The 13,974-nt window shown below is 46.2% G+C and overlaps 1 protein-coding gene across 1 annotated transcript in view; it reads left to right on the forward strand.

Annotated features, from left to right (window-relative positions):
• Positions 1-13,974, forward strand: part of SYBU (syntabulin) — a 78,254-nt gene that overhangs the window by 56,373 nt on the left and 7,907 nt on the right. The window contains exon 4 of the mRNA XM_075549350.1: positions 7,798-7,900. Within this exon, the coding sequence (XP_075405465.1) occupies positions 7,798-7,900 (103 nt within the window). The remainder of the gene's footprint in view (positions 1-7,797; positions 7,901-13,974) is intronic.

A 13,974-nucleotide genomic window follows, 5' to 3' on the forward strand; every position in this document is an offset into this window, starting at 1 on the left:
TTCATTTGAGACCCATGGATCTCTAGACATGCCTGTTTTGTACAGAGAGAGAGAAAGCGAGAGCAATGAGCCACTGAAGAATGACTTGCCAAAAAACATTCAGAGTGATTTTGTATACCATACTCCTGGCATAAGCAGGAGAAGACATAGTCTGTTGTGGAGCTTTTATGAGAAAGGCATGGGAATGCTTGGAAAATCATGTGGCCCTCAAACCACTGCAACCACCGTGCAAACAAGAAATAAAACAATAACCTGGGTTTATGTACAGTAGTGGTGCTAACCTCAAGATCACCAGTTCAAACCCCACAGCCACTCCACAGGAGAAAGAGGAGACTATTTTTGTAAAGATTTAACTCTCAGAAACCCCAGAGGGCAGTTCTACTCAGTAACAAGTATGTGTCAGAATCAAGTTGTTGGAGGTGCGTTAATATTAGATGCTTCCTACGTGCCAGGTTTCTTTGCACATTTCACCTCAGTTCCCATAATCCCTTATCAAACTCATCCCCGTTTTACAGATGCTGCAACTGAGGCAGAGAGAAAGTAAGTAACTTGCTTAGGGCCCAGCATAGAAACTGAGGAAATGTTCAGTTTCCACCTCAGGAGATCTGACCCAAGGCCCTCTCAAATGCTACATAATATGACTTGATTACTTTGCTTGTTGAATGAGTTTCCTTAAAAATGATGCTACCATTTTTTAAAGAAAAAAATTGCCAAATTACTGCCCTCCTGTTTGTATACATTAATAACAAAAGTAATGCCCATGTAGTTAGAAGCAAATGGCTCAAAAGATCAAATGAAAATAAGGGTTTTCTGGCCCCACTTGACTATCCTCAAGGGAAGCCACTCCTAACAGATACTTGTTGGTCCTTCAAGAGACACCTTGTTTGCATAAGGCAGGTTATGTATCAGCTGGAGATTCATTCACACAGAGGCAAACTGTGTACCCACGGTTCTGCACCTTGTTTTGGTTTCCCCCCACGTCATGACAAGTCTTTGACTTCTTTTCAAGTCGGTGTACACAGGTTCACGTCCCTCCTGTCCACGGTGGCAGATGATCGGTGTTCCAGTTGATGGACAGTTAGGTTGTCTTCTGGACATTTATTTCCAGAGAAAATTCCCAGCAGGACAATTTTCTGTTTTATGGTGGCCGTGTCAGTTCTCACTCTCACTCACCCTCCCAGAGTACCATTTCCCAAGGCCCTTTTCAGAACCGCCATTCCCTGACTTTCCTCTGTGGCCTGTCCCTGATAGGTGGGGTGGGGGTCTAATTATTTTCATTTATGTCTTTAATATGAATGAGATTATGAGACTTTCCTTGTATATCATCAGTTATTTTTCTTTTCCGTGATCTATTGGTGCTTGTTTACATTTTTCGGATAGTTTTGGGGGGGCATGTTGTGTGAATTTTTGGTTAAATTAAGGAAATGAATCCTTTCCCATCATATGTTCTAAGTATTGTCTGTCAGTATATTATTTGTCATTGCTTTTCACTGTTCTTTTTCCATAAGCAGTTTTAAGTACTTGGATTTATTCTTACCATATTATTCATTCTGGAGTATTTTTATTTGAACTTCTTTTTAGCTTTCCATATGTGTTAAGTATATGGAAGCTCTGGTCATTAAGTACGAATCAGAATGAAGATTAAATCCCTTCCAAAATGATGATAGAAATAATGGCTGTAGTTCTTTTTTAAGAAAGATTTCTCATCTGAAAAACCAGATGTGTGTGTTGGGTGGGGGGCGCTACATGGAGAGGGTATTCAATAATTTATTGATCTTTTGATCAAATATTCCCTTTCCAATATAAACATCTATAAGGGAATTCAGGGACGTGCTTTCTGAAAGCTAAAACAAAAACCTCTTCAGACCGTGCAGCACATTTTAGATTCTTAGGGCAGGACCACCACATCTCGGCAGCTGTTCTCCTGTGTACTTTACGGTCACTGCTTCAGACAGTGCCATCCGCCATTCCCTGTAGCTGCCCCTTGCTGGCTCTGCTGGGCTCCAGTGAAATGGTCCCTCCTCTCTTCTCCCTGGAGGCTTGAAGTGAAAGATCTCCATGTGAGGACAGAGGAAGGGAATGGAAGCTTCTCCTTGCAATGGGGGTATAGGTGGCCAACCTGAATTAATTTAATAGCTTTGCTGAGACAAAGGATGAGGGAGGCTTGGGGTCATTGAACTCGTGGGTTTCCAATGGCTTCATGTAGTTGGGGGTCACTGAAATCTCCAGTTTAGAATGGATGGCTTCAAGCAGCTAGCTAGGCTGCAGGGCTGCTCCCCTGTCAGAAGCCTGGCAATCAAGGCCCAGCTCTGTGATGCTCTCATGTGTGAGGCTTGTACACATGTGTCCTCAAGGCGAACAGAAATATTAGCGCCCTCGGAGACCAGATTCCAGGAAGTGTTTTAAACAAGTCAGTTTGGGCACATACTCTTTGTTTCCATGTCGGATGCCTTCTCTGATCGCCCAGCCTTCACACGGCATGCCCAGGCTGCATATTGCCTAAACCTTAGGAGTAAAAGCAACACCACTGGCAAGAGCACCCGGAAGAAAGGACTCCCAAGCAGAAAAGCAGCAGTCCTCCCGGAGACCAGCGAGCAGAGCTTCTTGAGAGTTGGGAGCATTCCTTCTACTGTGGATGCTAAGTGGCCACGACTTTGGCATCAGAAGGTATCTTAAAGGTAATCCAGGTTCATCTTCTCTGTTCAATTCTGGCATCTCCTTTCACCAACCCATGCAGCCTATCAAATCCAATGCTGACGAGAAACAAAAGCAGTATTGAGAGGATGACTTGGGCATGCGTCGATGTTAGTTGTGTTTCGGTTTCCAGCACAAGTCTTCAATGGCCAGCATTGTCAGAGTATCCCTGGTGACATCAGATTGTCTGTTGAGTGTCTACGCAATGGGCAGATGGGTGCATTGTTTTACATTGTTGTTGTTGTTATTGTTCATTGTTGTTCGTTTGGCTCCAAAGCAACCCTGTGCACAACAGAAGGAACCTCTGCACTGTCCTGTGTCACCCTCACAATTACTCTGACATTTGAGCCCATTGCAGCAGGCGCTGTGTCCGTTCAACTCATAGAGGGCCTTCCACATCATCACGGCCCTCCCCTCCACCGAGCAGCAGAAACTGGGTACCCAGACTAATTGTTATACATTCGAAAATTATATCATAACACAAAAATGAGGTGGAATCCCTGTGGAATATGATGTGAAGCCTTTAAATGGAGCATATCCTGTGAGTTAGCCCTTACACTTGTAGAAATTTATTCCAAGGATACTGTTGGACAAGGAGCTAGATTGTATGCACCTGGCTACCTGGTAAGAGCAGGAATCCTGAGGGCAGACTGTCTGGCTTCCAGTTTTAGCTCCATTACTTACTAGCTGAGTCACCTTCAGCAGGCCACTTGACCTGTCTCTACTTGACTTATCTTAACCCAGTTTGTAAAAGGGAGTGATGAGTTTCCTTACCTTGTATGTCCTGTACTGTCATGAAAAATAAGTAAATTTATATACGTACGTTGGATAGGATGGCTTGTTATTAATAATAGAAAAATTGGAAAGAACTCACCTATGCATTGACTGACTGAAAAAAAACTGCTATGTTTTAAAGTATTAAGAGCAAAATAAGTAGATTACATAATAACATAGCGTAAATGCCAAATAATTGGTTACCAAACGGTCACCGGTGTTTGTTAGGTTGGGCCGTGGGATTATAGACCACAACAGTCTTGTCATTGCTACTTCCTAAGTGTTCTACAAAAGAAGTGATATGCTATCATAACTATTGTGTTTTTAACCTCTGTAGCCTAATAATATCTATTATCTGTTGAGAGTTTACAGTGAGCCGTGTGTTTTTCTAGACACAAACATTTAGTGCTTTCGATAACCCTGTTAAGACAGATTCTATGAATATCATGTCCACTTTGCAGACTAGCAAATGGAGGCCCAAGGAGGTATAAGAATTCCAACATCTGTGTTGTACCAGAAGTGGGATTTGGGCCCTGGCAATGTGACTTAAGTATTCCTGTGCCTGTGGGTTAAGTATTTTCTCTGTCTGATTTTGGTGTCCTGAGAGAGCGCTGAACAGCAGCACCCACAGTTTCCTGTTGCAGTCACTGTTTAAGGGAAATGACCGAGAGTACCTATTTACTTGTTTCCTACTCATAGATAAGTGGAAGCTTTTCAGGTCTCCAGTCATCCTCTTAATTATTTCCCTTGGTAAATGGGGAGAATATATCAGATAACATATTAAAATAGGATTTCCATTTTACCCCTTATTTATGTTTTATAAAATCATAAACTGTACCAGAGAAGCATATACGTTTCCCACTACCATCTTACTAAAATACAAAGACTTCATGGTGCAGTGATGAAGCACTGGGATGCTCACTGCAGGATTGCTGGTTCAGGTCCCCCAGCAGCTCCAGTGGAGGAAGACCTGGCTGTCCGTGCTGTACAGATGTGAACATAGGAATCCCAACGGGGAAGTCTGCTCTGTCTCATGGAGTCAGCAGGAGAACATTGCTAAAACAGGACCAGGATTAGATTTGCATATGTTCATCTGCATAGTTAAGATCATTCAGTACTTGAAAGTCAAGATAGATGACCCTTCAGAAACAGTAACAGGAGTAATGGTTCCCTGAGGGTGTGGAAAGAGGAGGGAGGAGAAAATGGGGAGCTGATGGCATTGATGACTGTATAACCGCCCTGGATGGGATCGAACAACAGGATTGTATGTGAATGGATAGATTAGATTGTGTGAGATATGGCACCAAAAAACCCCCCACTATTATAGGAAGAAAAAAATAAAAAGAATGAGTTCCTGGAGGGTATGGTGGGAGAAGGATGGGATAAAGGGGAGCTGATATCAAGGAGTTCAAGAAGAAAGACAATGTTATTGAAACTGATTGTGGTAGCAATTATATAATACTGCTTGATGTGATGGAACTATGTAATGTTACTATATCTGTAAGAGCTCCCAATAAAATGATTTAAAAAATAAAAACATCTAAAATATCATCATCATAATAAAATAGGGCCAGGAGTAGCTCCTGGGTCCCTTTAGTGACTCTCCTAATCTCTTTCAAATGTGCAGAAGATAAGATAGAAAAGCCCTGGAATGAAGTGACTAAGCCTTGCAAACGTGACCAACTATCATTCCAGTGGCAATAAAGTGTGGAACACCCTTGTCCCTTTTGCTCGGAGCACATAATTGCTACCCTTCAAAGGCAGGATGAAGTAACCGTGGCTTTTGAGCAATTGTCTGTCCCCCTTCTAGATGTTTTGTGTGGGAGAATTGGAGTTGAATGGAAACTGGGTATGTCAGAGTTACCAGTGTACACTAGAAAATGCTCTCTTACCTGCTGGCTATAACCACAAGATCTATTTTTGAAAACGGCCCACCCTTATTTAATAACCTACCCCATCATTTACTAGCAGACAAGGCTGTCAGGAAAAGTATGTTACTAGCTAGCTCTACAAATTAAGAATCCCCGAGGTTGCAAAATATGACAGTTTAGCCCATGCATTACTCAGAGGGGACTAATTAAGATCGGGGAGCTTCTAGGGGTGCATGACGTCATTGGACAAGGTTTCTGGAATCCAGAAGGGATAGCTGAGCGCAGTCCTCATAAATGGCCACCCTAGTCTTGCCAGGATGGTTCTGTGAGCCAGAACCCTTGCCTTTACTGTGGGGTCCATCTCGGTCTCCTCCCCGAAGAGTCTGGACTTTGTGAGGGGTGTTGTAGAAACTCTGGAAGCCAGGAATTTTCTCTCTCGGCCTTACCGCTGCATGCCTGTCCCTCTAGCACAATGAACAAAACTCTTCACTCAGAGGAATCTGTTCCCCAGTGGGTCACAGTCTGGTGGCAGCTGGTAGCCACGGTGGTAGAAACCAAACTCACTGCCCTCAAGTCAATTCCGACACACACTGACCCTGTGGGACAGGGTAAAACCACCCCAGTGGGTCTCCAAGACTGTGACCCTTTACAGTCCTGCAGAGCAACACGTAACCACTCCGCCACCAGGCGTCCTAGAAGTGGCATATGGTTTATTTGGATGCCACTCCGGTTGCCCTGCCTTCCTGAGGACACACAGCCTGGGGCAGGAGAAGGAGCATGGGGATTGGGTCCTGGGTAAGGTACATCACTTGCAAGTCTTGGGCAACTCAGCTTCAGCATCCTCCACAGTAGGATGGATGGATTTTAGATTCAATGCTGTAAATAATAGTGTATTACACTACCTAAGTCATAGTAAGCATTCTCATTGCTTACTACAAATGTAAGTGATTTAGACTCTATTTTTCTAAAATCAAATGAAATTGCTGGCCTAGATTTATTTTCCCAAAGTAGGTGGAATTTCACCCCCTTTTTAGCCACCATGCCATACCATCGGGCTTCACACCATTGTTCTAGCGTGCTTCTCCAAGCTTTCTTATTTCTCCAGAAAATCTATGGGAGTGCTGTGTATGTGTTTTTAATCAATCATTTTACTAGGGGCTCTTACAGCTCATCCATTGTATCACATTTGTTGCCATCATCTTTTCAAAACATTTTCCTTCTACTTGAGCCCTTGCTATCAGTTCCTCTTTGGCCCCCTCCTTCCCCCACCCTCCCAACCTCATGACCCCTTGATAAATTATTATTATTATTTTTATATCTTATACCGTCCACTGTCTCCCTTCATCCATGTTTCTGTTGTTCATCACTCTTGGAGTATTTCTATTATTACTATTTCAGAATTATGGAGATTCATTTTTTGTTGTTAGACATGCATTTCTTTATAACTTGTAACATCACACAACTTATTTCCACTGTAATCACACAAACAAGATCCACTGCCATCAAGTCTGTTCAGACTCATAGAAACATAGGGCTTGACGGGGGTTGTTTTTCTCTACAAGAGCAGGTAGCCTCAACTTCCTCCTGAAGAGTGGTTGATAGGTTTGAACTGCCAACCTTGAAGTTCAGAGTTCCAGTGCTTACACATAACACCACCAGGGTTCCTTATAATTTGCACACTCATTCCTAATCTATACTCACGGTTGAATATGACCTTCGTACATTTACAAACAGTGCTTTCTCCACCCCATACCAAACTAAGCCTCGAAGTTCAGCATCATTCTCAGCGTCCATCATAGTCTCTGTCTGTCTTTTTCATATGCTTGGAATTGCTGAAGTGCTGCTTTTTGCTAAGGTTCTGATGTTAATAGTAAAACGAGCCTGCAGTCCAAGAAAGTCAGTAATCGGAGAGTGCTGGTGCAGGCAGTTTCTGGAGCCTGGGCAGTGTTCCTGGGCTGCTTATAACTGGCCAATTGTCTCTGGACCTAAAGTGCCAGATTCCAGCATGCCTCGCTGACAACAAAAGCCCAAAGATAAACTCTCTTGGAAAAACTACTTGGGGACTGATCCACATCTTTCCCTGTGGCCTGCAGTGTGGGCTGGCACAGGGATGTGGTTGAGCGTCAGTCCGGCACACACAGGCGGGCACTTCTTGGTTCATTGTTGATGGCCAGGGGGACACGGGCATCTTTGTGACACCAGCTTTTCTGTGCTGCCGCGCTGTATTTACATCCTGTTCCAACATGCTGTCCTTGTGCTTGGGCCTTTCCTGCTCAGCTGGGAGGAAACCACAGAAAACCTGCAGGCCCTGGACGCCTGCTGCTCGCGGAGAGAGTGGCCAGACGGAGCCAGGGACCTTGGCAGGCTGACCGGCGGCATGCTGTCCGCGGTGGGGAACTGGCCAGCGGGGTTCAGGTTTCCATTCCTTCATGCTTCTCTCTGTCCTCTTGTTTTCCAGGGAGTGAAGCCGATTTTAGCTCCTCAAGCAGCACGGGCAGCATTTCCGCTCCTGAGGTCCATATGTCCACGGTGGGAAGCAAGAGGCCCGCTTTTACACGCAAGTAGGCACTGCCCCCTGCCACCCCCACTCTGTAATCATGGAGACTGTCCTGTGCCTCGCGTTTCCATAGGGTGGCCCGAATCACTTTTGACTGGGAGATAATATTATTCTTTGAAGTGCTTTTCGGCACGTGTGTGTGTGTGTGTGTGTGTGTGTGAGACAGTGGTTTGAAATGAGCATTTTCCCTGCCCTACCTCCTGTGGTCACCCAGCTTGGCCTGTGTCTGTCTTCCTGGGATTAGCCCGCTCCAGGTGTTGGCTCTGTGTCATTCCAGCCTTCTCTTCTTCCTCCTCTCCCTCACTCACCTGAGCCACCCATCGCCCTGTCCTCCCTGCCCCTCCTGGATGCCACCCTCTCCTTCCTTTCATGGGACTTGCACTTTGTGTGTTTGCGAAGGCAGATGGGTGGACCCCTTGGCCATGCCTTAAGCTCGCCTAAGTGAGGACAGAGAGTTCAAAGTGCACAGACACGGTGGGCGGCCACCTCTAGGAGAGACCAAAGGACCCAGTCACGGCAGGGGATGGTCCTGACCTCAGCCTGGCTCTGAGCCACAGCCCCGAGGGAGCTGCGTCACTTCCCTGTGCCTCCGTTTCTCCATCTGGACTGTGGGGGCTTGCATACTGCCCACCTTGTAGAGTTTATTGTTAGAATTGAATGAGCTAATGCTGAGTAAGTGCCTGGTCAGTACTTGGAGCATAGTAATCGTCAGCAAATATCCATCACCTGCGTGGTTTAGCTGGAGGAGCGAGGCCTAGGGGGGGATGAGTGGCCCCTGTTACATTTGGTTGTGCACCTCCGAGACCCTTCCCAGCACCCGTGACTCCATTCATTCAGCACATGCTTACTGAGCTTGGAATAAGAGGCGGGGTTTGGAAATAGAGCAATACAGAGAACTCCATGGAAACTATTCATTCTAACAGGACAAAGGGGGCAATACCTACATGAATAATGTAAATGCCAGCAACCGCTTGGAATTCTTTTTAAAGAAGCAGAGGGCTAGGCAAACCAGATGAAATCGACTCCATTCCAACTCCCAGTCCTGCGGTCTGGTCCGAGAGAGCAGACTGCCCCTGTGGGCTGCGGGGCGGGACTCTTTATGGGGCAGAAAGTCTGTCTCTCTCCCAGGAGCTACTGGGGCTTTTGAATGGCCAGTCTTGCAACCTAAGGCTCTCAGAGAGTGAAATGCAGACATTTGGGGAGACTGGTCTCAGGAGACAGCTGCAAGGAGGGGAGTTCTGAGCAGAACCTGATCAAAGTGGCAGAGCAAGGACCAGGAACACATGGGAAGCATTGCCTTCTTCACCGTCTGTAGCTGACTCTCAGGCCTCAGTGCCGAAGTGTGTAAAAAACAGCTTCTATAACATCTTTAACATTCCTTCCTAGAAAAATGCTGTAGTCTCTCAAAGCTAGCTCATATGTCCAGGACTCGGCAAGACAATATTTATTTGCTTTGGGTGTTTATAAAAACCTGAGACCCCAGCTGGGGCCAGCCAAAGCTACAGCAATAGTGAAGTCCATGGTCAAAATTCAATGGCTCTCTCCCCAAAGGCCTTTTCTCTCTATTGGAAGTAAGTGCCCCTCAGAGTATAGGGCATGAAGACTAACAGGCTCTGTCTTCAGTCCAAGATCTGGCTTGCTCTTGGAATAAGCCACTTATTTAGCCCTTTCAAAAAAGTAGCACGTACTATATCTAAGATGTCGATGAATACAGAAAGAGGTAGGAAAGGGATGAGCTGCAGAAATTTTGTTAATTGTATTGTACAAAGCATTTCAAAAATATCTGGACATCTAAAACTTGTGACTTTCAGAAAATATTCCAGTCTAGAATTCATGATTTCTTGGGGAAAAAAGGATATAAAAGCATCAAATTATATATATAGCTAAGAATAATTCCCTGCAAAGCCAATATCTCTGCTTATGCTAGAATCTATTATAGTCGAGCAGTAACAGACTTCGAAGGCTTAATGAAAATGGAGGCACCAAAAATCGGAATTGATAAAGTTCTTTATCCATTGTTCTCCCTTTTTTATCTGAGCTCTGCAGAGAGCCGCAGCCGCAGAGAGTCCACGATGGACTTGTCTCGGCATTCCACAGAAGCGTGCGTTCTGCGCGTTGAGAACACCCTCTCCGGATGGGCTGGGATCTACGCCTACCTCTCCGGAGCATGCGCTCCTTCTAACCGGCGGCTGTCCCCTGCGGCGAATGGACTTGCTCAGTGGAGAACAAGCTCCAGGCAGCCGCACTGCAAGGCTATTTGGGAAAGGCGTGGGTGAGACGAGGGACACGTGGGATTGAGAGAATGTATTTGACAGGTACAACCCTAACTTACCAACGGAAACAACAATAAACTTGGCACTGGGAGTTGGACAGACCAAGGCTGACCCTCAGCCTTCATGGGTCAGTAGGTGCATGACTGGAAAGTGGCGTAAGAGCATCCAGCCCCTCCCTCCCCGTGTTGAACGGACCCTGGTGAGTTCTTAGCACAGGACAGTAACATAGTTCTTTTCATGGGGGTGGTAATAGTAGCACCGGTAGAATTGGTGATGATGAGGAGGATGAGGAAGAGGAGGCGGCCAGCAGTGATGACTGCAATCGTGTCCCCCAGGAAGGACAGTGAATGGCGACGAGAGATGGCACCCACGGGCCTCTTGTGGGCTTTCCCTCATCACTCCTCCTCTGGGTTGCATTCCAGGTGCCCTACCCAGGGCTGCTGGGCGGTTGCAGGTCAGCAGAATTCCACCTGCACCCTGGGGACTGCATTCTTGCCCCCCACACCCACACCCACACACAACCAAGGGGTTGAGGTGGGCTTGGGTCGGCATCAGACTTGCCTCTTCACAGACAGGCCAGACCTGGAATACCTGCTCCTCCTTTGTAAACGTTTCCATCATCCTTTGGGCTACAGTTCACGAAAGGAATAGAAGCAATCTCCTTACGCATCTAGTTTCCTTTTTAAAAGTTGGCTACCACATGAATGAATGAATTTCCTGGAATATCTTGGGAGGCTTTAGATAACGTTTCATAGCTTGGGGAGCCTTGCTTGATCCTGTGTCAACAAATGAGTCCTTGGCAGATGCCAATGGTGCGCACCACCGCTTCGTTCAAAAAGCCCTTCGCCTGGTGGGGTTGAGAAGGAGGGATCATTTCTACAGAGTGTAAAGGCCTGGATTTGAACCCTGCTCGCCAGCCTTGGTGTCCTCTTGGACACTTTATCGTCCCTTGACTCAGGGAGTGATGCAGTGGGTTACCTGGTGAGCCTGTTAACCACAAGGGCAGCCATGCTAGCCCCGCAGCCACACCGCAGAAGAAAGACGAGCTGGCAGCCTTGGAAACCGTAGAGAGAAGCTCCACTCTGCCCTTAGAGGGTCCCGGATGAGTAATCGGGGCCGACTCGGTGGCAACGGAGTGTCCTAGTAATTGCACCTGTTTTACAAAGTGGGGGTCAAATGAAACGAGACAAGGTTCATAACGCATCTAGAGAATGGCAGGCATCACAGAAAGCCCTGAGTGAAGAGTTAAGTCAGAGATCAGAACTGCCTAGGTCAAAATTAGAACTAACTCTTTATTTTCGCTCTTAACTTGAAATGACCCATCCTCCATGGCTCCCCTAGTCACATTAAGGAATAAACTGGCTGGTGCCTGACATCCTTGGGAAGCACGGAGATGCAATTCAAGCCAGAGTACATGTTCCTTTCAGTTACTCCTGCAGGCCTTCCCACCCACCCCTGGCTGCTGCAGTGGGTTTGTCAGAAAGCCATCCGCCCATCTGTTCCGTATAAAGTGTCCCCTTCTCCCGGAAGAGGGGGAGAGTCCCTTTGGATAACTTCACAAGCAAACAACTATTAACTTTAGAATTTGGCGATGCTTCATTTCTGTGTGACTTGCTAGATGGACAGCTAGTGGAAACTGTATTTGATGTCCAATAACTAGTTACGGTTTGGGAGGTGAATTTGTACAGAGAGAGAGACTGATTCATGTTGACATACTTTTCTCATTGGGGTGTTAGCTGGAACCAAGTATCAGGAAAATCGCAGAGAAGATTGTCAAAAAGCAGAACTGCTAGCCTGAAAGTATCTTGTTTTCCCTTTTATTTCCTTGTAATATAATCAGTAATATTCCTGGCACTGTGTTCCTATTTAAGTAATTTCAACATTCCTCAGATGCTTATTGATACAAGTGGGTGTCAAGTCTCTGAAAGTAGATTAAACAGGAAAGTCCAAGTAAGTTTATCCCGTAATAATACCTTCTAGTTGCATTACCCCAGCCAGCCCATTGAATGTGCTCGCCTTGTGTCCTTTCCTTTGACTGTCATTGTGAGGAAGACAGAAAGGTTAGTATGTGTCCCCAGATCAGAGATGGGGAAATTAGGGGTCTTGCTTGCCACCATTCCCAGTAATAGTGCCCCCAGTTCTTACATCCAGCTGATTCATTCAACGGTCACTTAGCAAGGGCTTGCCGTGTGAATAATCCCCAAACTAGATTCACTGTTGATACCAACCCACAGTCACCCTACGGGAAAGGGTAGAACTGCCCTGTCAGTTTACAAGAGTGGATAGGAATAGAAAGCCTTGTCCTTTTCCCTCAGAGCACGTGGTGGTTTCGATCTGCCGACCTTGCAGTTAGCAGCCTAACGTGTAACCACTACACCACCATGCGAATAGCTGGCCTGATACATTACCACATTGATTTCCCCAGAATCCTGCTAGGAGGCGAAGATCTGTAATCTGTACTCTTGGGTCATGCTTGATCTCTTTCCTAGACGAGGCTGGGTACTCCTGATTGGGGAAGTGATTGAACATGGCCATTAACTGAAAGTGGGAGGTTTTATTCCAGCAGTTCTCAACCTATGGGTCATAAGCCCTTTGGGGGTCTAACGACCCATTCACAGGGGTCGCACGATTCATAACAGTAGCACAATTATAGTTAGGAAGTAGCAACAAATAATTTTATGGTTGGGGGGCTCACCACAACATGAGGAACTGTATGAAAGGGTCGTGGCATTAGCAAGGTTGAGAACCACTGTTAGTCTGTCCACAGGAGCCTTGGAAGAATGCCCCAGAGACCCTCTGCAGCAAAAGCAGTCTGTGAAACCCAGGGGAGCACAGTTCTACTCTTGCCCACGTGGGACTGCCCCGAGTTGGACTGGATTTAACAGCAGCTGGTTTTTGAGTCTCTGTGCTGGGAAATAGTGGGGCTAGGAAAGAGAAGCCCCAAGGATGCCCTAGTCCAATCGAACGACAAAGTAGGAGGCGCTTGATAAGAGTGTGATCAATTCCCTGATGGACGTGTGCCCCGAATACGAAGGAGGACAGCAGGTGAGACACATAAGCTGGTCCAGGACAGGAAGAATGCAGAGAAGGCTGTTGTGGTAGGTCACCTCCAGTCTCCAAGCAGCAGGTACCCAGGCCAGGAGGGAGCGGGAGGAGAACCTTGTAGACAGAAGAAACCATAACTTCAGAAACAAAAATGACCTTAGAGCTTGGAGCACCCATCCACGTCCCTTGGAATGCCGAAGGTCCAGTGGGAAGAGGGGAAAGTGTGAAAAATGAAGTTTGATGGGTTGGGTGGGACTGGACCTTCTGAACCATGTTAATGAATCTGGGTTCTCACACTGCAGGTGGCTTTGAGGAGGGCAATGATGTCCACGCTCCATTTTAGGAAGGCCACCCCAAGACAGGGTCAGCCTCCTTAGCGGACTGGGCAATGCAAGAGGCAGCCAACCCAAAAGGGAGTGGTCACAGCTTTTCAGGAGTTAAATGATGAGAGTTGTGTTAAATCACTAGAGGAGTTAAAAAAAAGGTGAAAGATATCTAGTTGGTCAAAATTAGAGACCTGATACATATGTTTATCTATCTCATTTTCTCCTCCTTGACAAGCAACCCTCTTTTCCCCGTCTCCTAGTGAATTGCCCGAATTTCCTTACCCTAATATGAACCAACCCAATGTCTCCAAACTGAAACAGGAGTTCAAGAGTTAAAAGCGACGCCTTCCAAACAGTTTACAGAATGAACCTAAACCCAATCCACGTTTTAACCCACGTCTCATCGAGTGTTCTACACTGTTGTGTTCCTTGAA

This window comes from Tenrec ecaudatus, chromosome 5 (assembly GCF_050624435.1).
Source record: "Tenrec ecaudatus isolate mTenEca1 chromosome 5, mTenEca1.hap1, whole genome shotgun sequence".
Classification (NCBI taxonomy): domain Eukaryota; kingdom Metazoa; phylum Chordata; class Mammalia; order Afrosoricida; family Tenrecidae; genus Tenrec; species Tenrec ecaudatus.